The following is a 13,784-nucleotide window of genomic DNA, read 5'->3' as shown; positions in this document are numbered from 1 at the left end:
ATAAGATTTTATAAAAAAAAATAAAAAAATTTTATATAAATCTGACTCTCAATTTTTTGTTTTCAAATCTAACCCTCTAACTTCTTTTACTTCTCTTCTACAATTTTGTGATACACTTCTTATTTCCATGATACCACAAAACACACTTTTTCTTCAATATTAAAAATAAAAAGGGTTATCTTTTCACACATCGAGGTAACTTAATTTTGGGTCTTGTTTTTCTCATGCAGATGGGAATTTTTTTTTTCATTTTTTAAGATGGATATCTGATATTGGTTCTTCTCTGCTTCTCATATTGGTCAGATTAGCTAGATAGCATGTGGAGAAGAATGTGCAGCCAGCTATGCATCCACAAGAAAAAAAATGGATTTAAAAAAAATGGATTAAAAAAAAAATGCATATCATAGAAAAACTCTTGAACACCTGACTCACTAAACAAGGATGTCAGCTATGTCAAAGAAACATGATTCCATGGACGATTATTTCATGAAATCATGAATGACTTTTCCTTCCTATTTATGTAAATGGTAATATGGTATTAAATATAAGTCTTAATGTAATTAACCACCCAAAATTGTGGTCAAACATGGTTGAGTCTCATGGTGAAATGAGTATGACTCAAGCTTGACATGAGGCAGCGAAGCAATAGAACAGTACAAACGTAAGCCGCGAAACTAGAAAAATTGGCCCTTTTGAACGTAAGTCATAAATTTTGGGAGGTTCAGAACCAGAGAATAAAAAATGGACAAACAAATATACAAAGTGTCTTGCATCAAAATTTCTTGATATAGTCACAAATGCCGTAGCTTTTACAAGGAAAGTGGAAGGTGAGTTCAGTAGAATGAACCCGTAACAAAATTTGAAGTGGCAAGACAGCATTATCATGGTCTGAAGTCTGAACTATCAACTATCCCATAGGAAACTACTCCCAACCAATCCCACAAGTCCTTTAGGATGCGTTTGGTAGGTGAGAAAGGATACAAATACAGAGATAGAGACACATTTGGAGTTGGTGACATAAATACAGGATAGTATATCTCTCTATCTCTGTATTTTTATCTTGTCACAATTACCAAACACAACATTGGTCTTCTATTCTTCTTCTACCATATGTTGTTGTCTAAGCCATCACAACTTCATCAAAATTCCAGTCTTGTACAATGTCCCTTCTGACAGCACGGCTTCGTACCAGCCTTGGAGTACCAGGTACCTCGTTGTCACTGGAAATAGGTTGTGGGGTAACTTTGGATGATGATGGTGGATGAAAAGAGTGCATTGTTGGGGGTGGAAGAGATAATTTCCTTGTTAAACAGTTGGCAATAGCATAGCATCTTCCTTCATTTTCTGAATTTGAAACAGAACTTCGAAAAGAGTGTGATGGTGATGGGTTTTCCACACTATGGCACACAAGACATGCCAGACTCATTGTGGTTCTCAGGGCCTGGTTAAGCTGCTATTAATGTTAGAAATAAGACATTAGTAAACAGAGACAACTGTTGATTAAAACTTTCAATATGAACTATGATTTTGCATCAATGGACGGTTAATTCAGCACCTAGAGAAGTATATGTAGCATGGTAAAAATCATAAAATAAACATGCCATTCAACCACCTTGCTCAATAGAGTCAACTTTCTAAGCAAAAATGATTGTTTTTTTTTAAGGTAAAAATGATTGTTTCTCAGACATCAAAAGAGCAATACATATATAAAAGCTACCTTCTACAACTCAAGCATTTCTTTGAGTAAACATCAAAGTATGTAATTTCACATCATAAATGTATAACTTATGGAAGTAATAATTGCAAATATCAATAATTGCAACCTTATCATTACTCATCTATTTGCAACATCAGGAATAGATTTAGAAACAAACTGATTGTTTTCATCTTACAAATGAATATCGAAGCCTCATAGACAATGATTATCTATATCAGTGTTTTTCCCTTTACAGGATCACATTTTTTATGAAGTCAGAGCATAACTTGCATAACAACTTCGTCGAAACTTGCCTAACAACTGCGGACTCCGATTACAGCATGTTATCATACAGTTTTCCATTGACAAGAGCCGGTTAACAATATGTGCAAAGGACTGTGTGCAAGAAAACATGAATTTTCAGCATACTTTTATGATAAGCCAAAATTAGTCCAAAGTTGATGAGCTAGCTTGCAAAATGAATTTTTAAGTTTCGAAAAGCCAAATGAAACCCTAAGCTCAAACAGATCAGAACCCAATCATAGTAGGTTGCATTCTTCCACTTCATGCTTCAAATTTCCTAAATAAACCAATATATCTATAAGCCAATTTAAGTCTTCATCCCCTACCCTAATTTTCCTCGTGAAAATTGGCACTATTTACTTATTTCTCCACTCTCGAATTCACGAAACCATATGAGTTCTAACCTGAAACTTTCCACTGAAACACGAAAACCAAATCCCCAACATCAAGTCAACCATTACAAATTTACAACCCAATCAACAAACACCCAAAAATAGAAACTTTAATAAAAACATTAAAAAATAACCAACTTGGAAGCTTGAAAATCAGAATAACAAGTGCAAAATTAGAAAACCAAATCAGAATGGACAAGATCACACACAATGATGGGATCTAACAAAAAAAAATAGGGAAATTAAGTAATTAAGAGAGAACCTAAATTATAAAAAAGAAGGGAAATTGTGAAAAAGGTCAACGAGGAAGAATGGAGGTACGAACCTGGAATGGAGAGTGCAGAGAAGAGGAAGGAGAGAGTGGTGGTGGGACAAGATTCGATTGAGGCTTTTACGATGAAAAAGGAAATGGGCCACCGATCACTGATTCACTGCTTCACTGCTTTCTTTTATTTTAATTTATTTTATTTTATTTTATTATGAACTTGTTTATCTACTTATCTTCTACTTAATTTTCAATTGGAGTGTTTTCTTGGCTGTTTTCCTCATTTTTATTTTCAAATGATCACCAATTATGTTGTAAAATAACAACTACTCAATTCAATTTTTTTAAAAAAACTTGAATTCAGGTTTCAATTAAATTGAGTTATTGAAAAAGTTCGGTATGATTTATCTAAAAGCTAAAAAATAAATTCTAAATTGGTCTTTAATAATTTTGTATTGTCATTTTATTTTATCAAAATTAATTTATCTAATATTCTAAAAGATCATAAATTAATTTGTTATTTTTTTTATGAAAAAACTAATTTATCTAATATAAAATTTGTTAGGATCTAATTTAAGATGCTTATCCAAAAAAAATACATGAGTTTTCTTTTGGACTTTTTATTTAGGGTTAAGTACTGAAATCGTCCCTAAGGTAAGTGGCGAAAATCAAATTCGTCCTCAACGTTTTTTTGCTATTAAAATCATCCCGAATGTTCAGAAACACTTTAAAATCATCCTGAAGCGCATTAAAAAAATTTTAATTCCAATTTTGCCCCTGGCCCAATTGACGCATGGGGTTATATTCCCGCGAAAGATGTTCCTTCTATGAGTAACGTTAACCCAAGGAAAACTGATCCTTCACCTTCAATGATGCCCTAACAGTGTGATAGCTCCATTGAAGTAGAATCGTCACTGCATTTGCATTGCGTGGGAAAGACTGGGAGAGGAGCTCATTCTCGTGTCAGCCATCTCGAATCAGGTATGTGTGCCGCATTTGTTTCGGTTTTTTTCAGCTTGGACTACATAATCAGTCATGGGTATTCGTTAGTTTACAAATGGGATTTGGGTGCGATTTTTGTTTGCAGGGTTTAGGTGATGGGAACCTTTAACCTGACTGTGTACCATGGTGGTAGATTTGGATATGACAATGGTACATTGGAGTATATAGGTGGAGAAAGGACAGTGATCGAAGATATCGATATGGATTGCTGGTCTCTTTTTGAGGCATATGCTGAGGTAGGACAGTTTGGATACACAAAGGAGAACATTGCGGGTTTTTGGTATAAGGACCCAAATTCTAAATGGTTAGAGAAGGATCTGAAGTTATTTGAGGAAGACAGAGATGCCATTGAGATGTGTAAAATAGCGGGAAAAAGGGGTCACGTTGAGCTATATGTGGTCCATAAGGTTGATGATGTTGAAGAATTTCCTGAGGTAGGGTTTCTTGATGTTGGAGGCCAGAGTGAAGTTAATCAGGAGGTGGAGAGGGGCAATGATGAAGAGGTACATAATGAGAAGCAGTTGGTGATATTTCAGGGTGAACTGGGTCAGGAGGGGGAAATGGATAATGTGGAGAAGGTTGATGAGGGAGATAAGTATGTTGAGGAGCAGGGCAAATCGAATAGTGACGAGGATAGCGATGATGAGGATTTCATTCCATCTGCTGATGAGGTTGACAGTGCAGATGATGTTGTGTTTACTGACAGCGAAGAGGAGTACGATGATGAGAGTGGATTTGATGAAGTAGGAGGTGGGACTGATGGTGATCGGGTTGATAAAGGAAAAGGGGTAGCAAGAGGTGATTTCAGTGATGATGAAGGGTTCAATAGTGATGAAGTTGATTTGGAATATGAAGTTGGTGGTGGTTCGAAGAAAGAGGACAGTGAGGATGATGATAACCATAAAGCTAGTCGGTATCCAATACATAGGGATGTGAAAGACATGACAACTTACAAATGGGAAGTTGGAACTGTATATGCTTCAAGGGAGGAATTCAAGGACACTGTGACAGCTTATGCAGTGCAAACAAGAAGGGGACTTAGGTATGCAAAGCTGGACTTGGTGAGAGTGAGGGCTGTTTGTCAAGAGGGGTGTCCGTTTTGGTTGTACGCAGCAAAAATGAGTGAGGAAGAGACTTGGCAACTCAGGTCAATGAATCTTAAGCATACCTGTGGCCAGTCACACAGGGTAGGGATACTCCATACTGGTTGGCTGAGTAGGGTTTTTAGGAAGAAAGTGCAAGGTAACCCTAAGGTGAAGATAAAGGATCTGGTCAACAAGGCTCAAAGGAAATGGAATTTGACAGTGACAACTTCGATGGCAGGTAGGTCTAGACAAGCTGCATTGGAGGAGATTCAGGGAGCTTACCGAGAGCAGTATAAAAGGATCGCTGACTACTGCTCGGAGCTGCTACGGGCTAATCCAGGGTCATCAGTCACACTCAAGGTCCAGCGGTCCCCTGATTTCGAGGTTGAGGACCAGCAGCAGAGGTTAAACAATTATTGCATCTTTCAAAGGGTATATGTGTGTCTAGCTGCTTGTAAGAAGAGCTTCCTGCAGTGTAGAAAGTTTCTGGGATTGGATGGGTGTTTTCTAAAGACACCTCAAGGAGGGCAGTTGTTGACAGCCGTTGGGTCGGATCCTAATGATCAAATGCTTCCTATAGCGTACGCTGTTGTGGAGGCAAAGACCAAAGACACCTGGAAGTGGTTTCTCAGGTTGTTAATTGATGATTTTGGAGTAGACATCATTGGAAAAACAACCTTCATGTCTGATCAGCAGAAGGTAAATTGATTGATAAATAAATTGTTTGATTAGATAAATATGTTCCTTGCTAAATAAGTTGATTGATAAATATGTTGCTTGCTACATATATTGATTGATAAATATGTTGCTTGCTAAATATGTTGCCTTCTAAATAATGTAAGTTGATTGACTGATTAGATTGGTTACTAAATACATTGAATATTGATTACATTGTTTGAAAAATAATGGGATTTACCTGCTATCTTAGGGACTCTTGCCTGCATTCGATGAAGTCATCCCTGGAGTAGATCATAGGTTCTGTGTCCGCCATCTTTACAGCAACTTCAGGAAGAAATTTCCTGGCCTACACTTGAAACAGCTGATGTGGAGGTCTGCAAAGGCTACACATTGGAAGGAATGGGAGAAAGAGATGCAAATCATCAGGACCATCAATGTGGATGCACACAGACATCTGAATGCTATTCCTCCAAGATTTTGGAGCAGATCCAGGTTTAATTTTCACCCTAAATGTGACATTCTTGTAAACAACATGTGTGAGAGCTTTAATGGTGCAATAGTAGAGTCTAGGGAGAAACCTATAGTGACAATGTTGGAGGACATCAGGGTTTATTTGATGACTAGGTGGGCTGTTAATAGAGAAAGAATTAAAAACTTTAATGGTACACTTCTACCTCGAATTAGGATGAAACTAGAGAGGAGAGGCAGATCTGCAGGTGAGTGGAGGCCTTACTGGTCTGCTGCACAAACGTATGAGGTTGTTAATGGACTGAATAAATTTGCTGTTGACCTTTCTGCTCATGAGTGCTCTTGTAGGAAGTGGCAGCTTAGTGGTATACCATGCACACATGCTATAAGCTGCATCAATTTTAAGGGCCTTGACATAGATGCATTTGTTGATGACTGCTACAAGAAGGCTGCATATGTCAAGTGCTATGATTCATCCTCTAAATGGCCAAGATTTATGGGAGAAAACCAACTTTGATGATGTCATGCCCCCTCCCTACCGAAAGCCTAGCCACAGACCAATTAAGAAGAGGAAGAGAGGACCAGATGAAGCTCGGGACAGCAGCCAGTCCCACTTGTCTAGGAGAGGACAAATCCAGCGATGCTCAAACTGTGGTGAATCTGGACACAAGAGGAGAGGATGCAAGAAGCCATCCCTTGATGTAAGTGTGTGTATTTCATGTATGTTAGGGTTACATTATCATTTATTCATCAATTGCATTGTTTAATGTGTTTCAGGACCAAAATCTTAGTCAATCTGCTAGGAAGAGAACCAGAGGTGGGAGGAAGGCTTCATCCAGCAGACCCACATCCAGTTCTAAGGCTTCATCACAGCCTGTTATGCAATCTGAAAGTAGAGGTCTGAGGAGGTCCACCAGGTCTAGATCATCATCTCAGCCCCAACCAGCCACTACAACATCCAAGCCCAACTCAACCCAATCTGGGTCCAGGCCCACATCATCCTCAACTAGGCCCAAGACAAAGCCCACCAGAAGCAACACACAGCAACCACCACCACCAAAGGAGATGGGTGCAGCCTGCTCCAGCCAAGCAGCCAGGACTGTCTCCTTCAGCCACAAATTCCCACTTCATGTTTCTCCAAGAAAGCTGAGACTCATGGCAAAACTTCCTCCAAGACTTTGGGGAAAACTTTAGACTATTGTGAAGATTTGTGTTCTGTGCTGTTATTAATGTACTTTTGATTAAACAACCTCAATGTGTGTGACACTTGTTTTGGTTTGTTTGAAACTTATATTTAATGATTTGTGATTGAACTCTCTTAGTGAGCAACAGTCTTGCTCTATGTTTCTGGATATCCTAGGAATCCAGCTTTTGTTGTTGTTTCCTTAGCCTACAGACTATATTTTGTTATGTGTCCATGTAATGGAAATCATGGTGACTGAAGTTTCCACCTTTTGGTGTTATATTGCTATGCTTATTAATCAATTACCCAAAATTGTCTTCTGGCTAGTATTATTCTGCTTCTGTTTAATCAATTTCCATCTTTAGGTTCATATGCTGTAAAGTTCATTAACACAACTCATCAATCAAAAATTGCAGACTAACATGAAAATATTATTCTCCAATTAATTGTCAAATTACAAGGACATCATTCCACTCACATACAACATCCAGTAACACTCAATTTACATTACTCAGACCCAATCAGACAAATACAAACTGCATCATAAATTCTCCCCTAATTTCATTAACCATACTTCAATGGCATCACACATGCTACCCCCTGTCTCTGACTAAACCAAATCTGCCACAAGAAGCAAAATAGGACTGCCCACCCAAAAATCCCTAACACTGCAGCAACCTTGAACTTCCACTCAACGTCCCTCACTTTTGCTTTCATGGCCGCAACTTTCCTCTTCATCCTTGCAACATGAGGATCGTCACTGTCTGCTTCTGGGTCTGCCCATCGGAAGAAATCACACTCCTCCTGGATCTGCAGCAACCCACTAGAGTCAGTGCCCAGAACGAACAACACATTGCCATCACCCACCTACAGAAACTTAAATCACTGACCTCATAGTAGACACACCCCCAAAATCATCGCCCAGGGTTGTTCCTCGTTCCAGAAACTCTAAGCACGGGTCTCTCCCCATGCCGACACACAAGCTCTCTTTTCGGCGCAGATGATCTACTCTGACACGACCGTGAGCTCTCGGCAGCCATGGCTTCACTCACCTCCGCAAGCCCTATCTCCTGCACTGCTTCTTTGGTTAGGGATTACAGCTCTGATTTAATCCCAACCCAACCCTCCCCAAACAACCATTTAATATAAATATATAAATAAACAAATTAATTTATTTTATTCATTAAAAGCTGCAACAAACACTTAACTGCTACAAGGGCAAAACTGTCCAAAATTTTTGTTTTAAGCAGCGAAGGATGATTTTATAGTGTTTCTGAACATTCGGGATGATTTTAATAGCAAAAAAACGTCGAGGACGAATTTAATTTTCGCCACTTACCTTAGGGACGATTTCAGTACTTAACCCTTTTATTTACTTAAATTATTTAAATATAATAATTTATAAGAATAAGTAATTTGCATTGTATTTACTTATATATACAATACTTTATATCTTCGAATGTAATACCTAAAAACTGCTAGGTAAGGACACATCTCAGATATATTATACCCAGAATATAATACATAAAGTTGAAAACAATAAATTGGGTAATATATATTTATAAACAAATTTTGGGTATAATATTCGAAAGGCTAATTCTATGCCTATCAATTGTTGCTTAACTTTTGCCTAACTAAATTTTTGTGGTAAGTTTTGATTTATTAAAAATAATTTATTTTTATATCTTTTAACTTAAATATTAATTTTTAACATTTTTTAGTAAATAGATACTACTTTTTAGACACCATAACATTCACCTATTCGAAATACATGTATTATTGTAACGATTTAACTATAATATTACATACTTATATTATTGTACTCGTATGGTTAATTAAATATTTGATTTGAAAAAAAGAATAATTTAATTTTTTTAATTAAAAAATTAATAATTTAAAATTATCAAAAATATGTGCAAAACTTCTTTATATAGTGATATAATGTTTTGGACCGTGTTAAGTTGGCTTTTTTTTATTTTCTTTTATTTTATCTAATTTTATTCAAATAATTTTAAAAATAAATGTACTTGTATTATTATATTCGTATGGTTATTTATGAGTACTACCAAATTAATTTTAATAAAATAATTGAATATGTTCGATTGCTTGCTGGGATAAAATGTCGATTGAGCAGCTAGGTGTGAGCAACAGTGGAATGTAAGGTATCTGGACCTAGGCACAAGCTTGGCGAGAGGGAATGCAGCCACGATCGTTGGAGGTCGGCGGGTAGGGCCACCTACAAGGACACTCTGATACTAAAGTAAGTGTCCGTACAATGAGACAGTTAATTAGGGGTACAAAGATGACATACCTGGGGGAGGGATAGGTCTTCCTCCTTTTATCTGTAGTCATCGAGTGGGCCCTTTCGTTTGGGCCCCTATGTCTAGAAGCATCCACCAGCTATCCAAATCGTCGGCTATCTAGACTGTCACTGGGGATGACTTAACGAGAGGTGAGTTGGTTCAAGCGGGTCGGGGACCCACCAAGTTCGAAAGTAGGTCGGGTGGACCTCTGATCCTTATTGGGTTGGGCCAGAATAATGCCTCTAATGAGGCAAGTGGCGAGAATCGCGGTCGGAGCATTAATCCCGGCCTGTCATCTTCTCGCACAGCTGTTCCCCTTTGATCGTGAGATCAGTTACCCAGAGAATACTTCTAGCACCTTCCTCATGCATGTGAGCTGCCCCTTACTGTTGCTTGGGGAAGTTGCTTCGCTTTTTGTGCCAAGAGCATTAAATGCTCTTTATGAGTGATTTGAAAATTTGTAAAAAGTCTTCCTTACCCTTGACCTTTCGCGCTTCCTTACCCGACGGCTACCTATCTCTTTGCATTATTACCCTTTCACCTTTCATCCCGCTTTTTCACTTTCTTCCACAACTGTCACCTCCCATTCGCCATTCCTTCTTCTTCTTGTTCTGCAATTTGCTGCGTTTGCCTCCAAGCCATTCGTGAATCTTGGGATATCACAATTCTTCATTTCATCCTTTCCTGTTTCACATACTGGTAAGTGGCTCTTTTTGTGCTTATTCTGCTTTTGTTTCCTGCCATTACTGTCTTGCTTCTTCTATTGTTGTTGCCTCTTGTTCTGACAATTAGCATCGTAGTTTAGGCTAGAATAGCTTTAGTTTCCAAGGGGGATGCGGTAGGTCTCCTTGTAATTTTTAAGCCTAACATAGTGTAGTATAGGATAATAGCGCCGAAGAAGAACATAGTTTTAGTTTTGGCTTAACCCGAGCTTCCGACTTCCCGAGATTTTAACAAAAGTGGTGCCCTCACTATAGGTATGGCGCAGTGGTCTCCTACGAATTGTTACGCGTGGTGTACCTCCGACGTCACAAGCACGTCCTTTAGGATGACCGCGGAGGAGTTACAAGAATTATGCGACTCGGGAGCGTTATGCGGGGGAGGTCCCGAGGAAGCCAACTATAGTATTTTTCTGCTGGGCCCCCGAGTACGTGTTTGCCAAATCAACCTCGAGGCTCCAAGGGTTCCCGACTGGATGTGGGTGTATAATTCCATGTTCACAGTTTTGGGAGTTCGTCTCCCTTTTTCTCCGTTCGTCGTGGGCCTCTTAAACTCGTGTGACATTGCTCCTTCGCAATTTCATCCAAATAGCTGGGCAGCCATCCGATGCTTCGAGATGGTTTGCGAGTACCTAGAACTCCTGGCATCCATCGAAGTTTTTCTCTTCTTTTTTCTATTTACAAATCCTTCCCGAGAGGGTAAGCATAAAAAATGGTACCCTTCCTTTCGAGCTATGCAAAATCGACGAATCTTCGGTCTCTTCGAGGATTCGTTCCATGATTTTAAAGAAACTTTCTTCAAGGTAAGGTCAGTTCGAGGTCATCACCCTTTTTGACTTACCCTTGAGGGAGAAAGACGCATACCAACCTACTAGAGCTTCGGTGCCGGCTCCAATTACTTAATAAAAATGACCTACGATGGATTAGGTCAACAGAACCAACAGATCGCTGATGTCTTACTGGCAATTTTTTGTTCTAAAAACCTCAATCCCATCTCTTAACGGGTGACTGGGAGGCCGGTCGTGATTGTGTGGGTAAGATCCTGTCTTTACCGTTCTTTTGCTTTTCCGACTTGTGCCTTATTGTTTTGCTTTCGATTTCATAACTTTGCTTTTTACTTCTTTTGCAGTTGGGATGGCAGCCGGGCATACTACTTTGACCCTTATGATGACTCACCTTTTTCCCGAAGGTGATGAGGATAGCTCGGATACCCCTACCAATGAACCCGGGGCTCCCCCTGCCGGCGAGGGTGAAGCTCAGTCGCACCCTCCTCCCGAGACACCTTCCGAGAACATTGCCCCCGACAAAGCTGAGCAGGGAAAAGGGGTTATGATCGAGCCTAAAGTAAAGGTGATCGTCATCCCCAACCCCCAAAAAAAAAAGAAAAAAGAAAAACCAACTCCAGCTTAGGACAAGTTCTCACTGTGATGGAGAAAAATTTTGATGCAAGGTTCTTCATTGACTCCCAACTCTTGCCGTGCACTGAGGAATTCTTCTGGGATGAGGATCTAGTCGCTCAGGCGAGGTGGATGTACCGGAGCCTCCTCTGGGCTGCCACCATTGCCAGAAAAGTGGAACCCGTCTTAGCTCAATGCCAGGTCTTGAATGGGAAACATAAAGCTACCCAGAGGGATATTGCCAATATGAAGGCTGAGGGGGAGTCCTGAAAACACGACTTGCTGAAGAGGAGAAGAAGGTGAAGGAGGCAAGTGAGGAAATCAATCGCCTCATGGAATGGGACCTCTCCCTCTCCAAACAACTTAATGAAGCTCAAGATCGGGCCACCGCAGTAGAGAGTAAAGTGAAGGAGCTGGAGAAAAAGCTGGCGGGGGCCGTGAAGCCGGCGGACTCTGCTCTCTAAGAAGCCGCCAGCATGAAGAAGAAGAACAAAGAGATCCTTAAGGACGCTTGGGAGGTCATTGTCGCTACCGAGGAGGCGATCAAGGTTCAGGTCTCTCTTTTTGCTCCCGATTTTGACACTTCCACTGTTGGTGCCATTAACTGATTCAAGATGGCAGGATTGTCGATATTCCGAGGAAGTGATGTGTTTTAGAACTTGTAATGTTTTTTGAACTTTTTCGTTATTAGGCCGATGTGATGCCTCTTGTATGTAATTTTGAACTTGTTGTCTTGTCGTTGTTGGGCCGATGTGATGCCCTTTTGGACTGCTGTTTTAATGGTTTTGAATATTATAATTAGAATTTATATTGGTCGTTTTACTGTTATGTCACTTTTTCGTTTGACTGTTAGGCAGTAATGCTATGGATATCCTTATATCATTGCGTAAAGGTTCCTAGGGTGATCATTCTCGGGAAGCCGACTTGATGACTTGGTAACAATGAATAAATCAAAACAAAAAAAAAGGCTCAAACGCAACACGCAATCATTTTTCCACAATGGGCCTCGTTAAAACTCCTTGCCGCCGTTCCGTCGTGACGGCAAGGGAAAAGAGTACCCCTTCTTTAACAATTTATAATAATACAAGTAAATTGGTAAAACAAAGTGAATGAAGGTAAATGAAAGTATAGACGTTAAACGAGCATGAGAGAAAGGAAATATAACCGGTTTGACGGGAGATCGTCAAGTCCTTAGGAGTAAAATCTCCTAAGGTTCGTTGCATTCCAAGTCCATGGAATCTATTTTTTGTCTAACCGCTTCAATTTGTAGGCGCCCTTTCCGTGCACTTCTTTTATATTCTAGGGTCCTTCCCAATTAGGGGAGAGCTTCTCTTCTCCCAGGGTTGGCGGACCGATACTGTCGCGTCGTAGCACCAGGTCGAACTTCCTGTTTTGGACTCTGCGGTTGTAGCACAATGCTAACCTCTACTTCAGTGCTGCTTCCGACAAGTGGGCCATCTCTCTGGTCTCATCTATCAGATCCTTCTCAGTTGCTTAAACTAAAATGTTTGTGGTTCTTTTTCTTGTGCTATTCAAGTGCATTTCTATTCTCTTTTAGTTTAGTATATACCTATTATATCTAGTTGAGTTTGTCAAATATTTTAACGGTTAGCATTGCCAATTCATTTGATTATGTATGCAAAGATCGCACTGCAAGCTGCTGCTAATGCTAAATTATTAGAAAAAATCTTATTAGCCAAAAGTGTACTAAGTATAGGGGAGCCGAGGTTAGGAAGCAAGATTGCAAGAATATGATTAGTGAATTGGAACTAATTCTCTATAATCTTTCTTTCTTTCTTGCTGATCTAATTTTCAATAGAGGTTGCAGTGGAATTAGATATAATGTCCCTTGCCTTGATAGAATTGCTTGCTTCGATTATATTTCTCTCTTTTTAGTATTATTTGCTTATCTGGGTATGATTCTCTTAATGCAAATTCTAAACCAGGAACAAACTTACTAGTTAGTAATGTGATTGTTTCTCTCTTTGTAGTACTGTTATCTCATCTATTGTACGGTGACTTTGTTGTAGAATATAAAATTAAATAGCATGTCATTGATGCAAAATCTTCTCATATTATATTGAATAGAGATTCCTTTTAGTGTCTATTTATATCCTTATGTGATTTATGTTATCTTTATTCCTTTGCTTTGTTATAACATGATTCACTTTTCTTAATGTTATGTTTTTTTAGTGCTTTGTTTATCTTATGATCTGTAGATCCTTGGTGAGATTAAAGACAAATCATTTCGTGAAAGAGTTAGTAAAAGTACATGTTATTTCGAAATGCTGCT

General features: G+C 39.1%; 2 protein-coding genes across 3 annotated transcripts; one reads left to right on the top strand and one right to left on the bottom strand.

Annotated features, from left to right (window-relative positions):
* Positions 732-2,861, bottom strand: LOC107619255. Of its 2 annotated transcripts, none has more exons than XR_001615585.2 (2): positions 2,717-2,861; positions 732-1,453 (listed from the first exon to the last, which is right to left on the bottom strand). XR_001615585.2 is itself a non-coding variant. In XM_016321514.2 (2 exons), the coding sequence occupies exon 2, from the start codon at positions 1,424-1,426 to the stop codon at positions 1,121-1,123; it is 306 nt and encodes a 101-aa protein (XP_016177000.1). In that variant the 5' UTR covers positions 1,427-1,450; positions 2,717-2,843; the 3' UTR covers positions 732-1,120. The 2 variants fall into 2 exon arrangements, 1 of the variants encoding a protein (XP_016177000.1); XM_016321514.2 differs by having other exon boundaries at positions 732-1,450; positions 2,717-2,843.
* On the top strand, positions 6,414-7,083 carry LOC107616334 (micronuclear linker histone polyprotein-like). The gene is made up of 2 exons (XM_016318304.1): positions 6,414-6,590; positions 6,667-7,083. The coding sequence occupies exons 1-2, from the start codon at positions 6,414-6,416 to the stop codon at positions 7,081-7,083; spliced, it is 594 nt and encodes a 197-aa protein (XP_016173790.1).

Source organism: Arachis ipaensis, chromosome B09, assembly GCF_000816755.2.
Source record: "Arachis ipaensis cultivar K30076 chromosome B09, Araip1.1, whole genome shotgun sequence".
Classification (NCBI taxonomy): Eukaryota; Viridiplantae; Streptophyta; class Magnoliopsida; order Fabales; family Fabaceae; genus Arachis; species Arachis ipaensis.
This window is presented reverse-complemented; position numbering and strand designations above follow the sequence as displayed.

Bases quoted from the DNA above. Each gene is read 5' to 3' on its own strand.
- LOC107619255 (XM_016321514.2), bottom strand. From the start codon at position 1,426: ATGAGTCTGGCATGTCTTGTGTGCCATAGTGTGGAAAACCCATCACCA.
- LOC107616334 (XM_016318304.1), top strand. From the start codon at position 6,414: ATGCCCCCTCCCTACCGAAAGCCTAGCCACAGACCAATTAAGAAGAGG. The intron at 6,591-6,666 runs GTAAGTGTGTGT...AATGTGTTTCAG, and splicing joins GCAAGAAGCCATCCCTTGAT to GACCAAAATCTTAGTCAATC.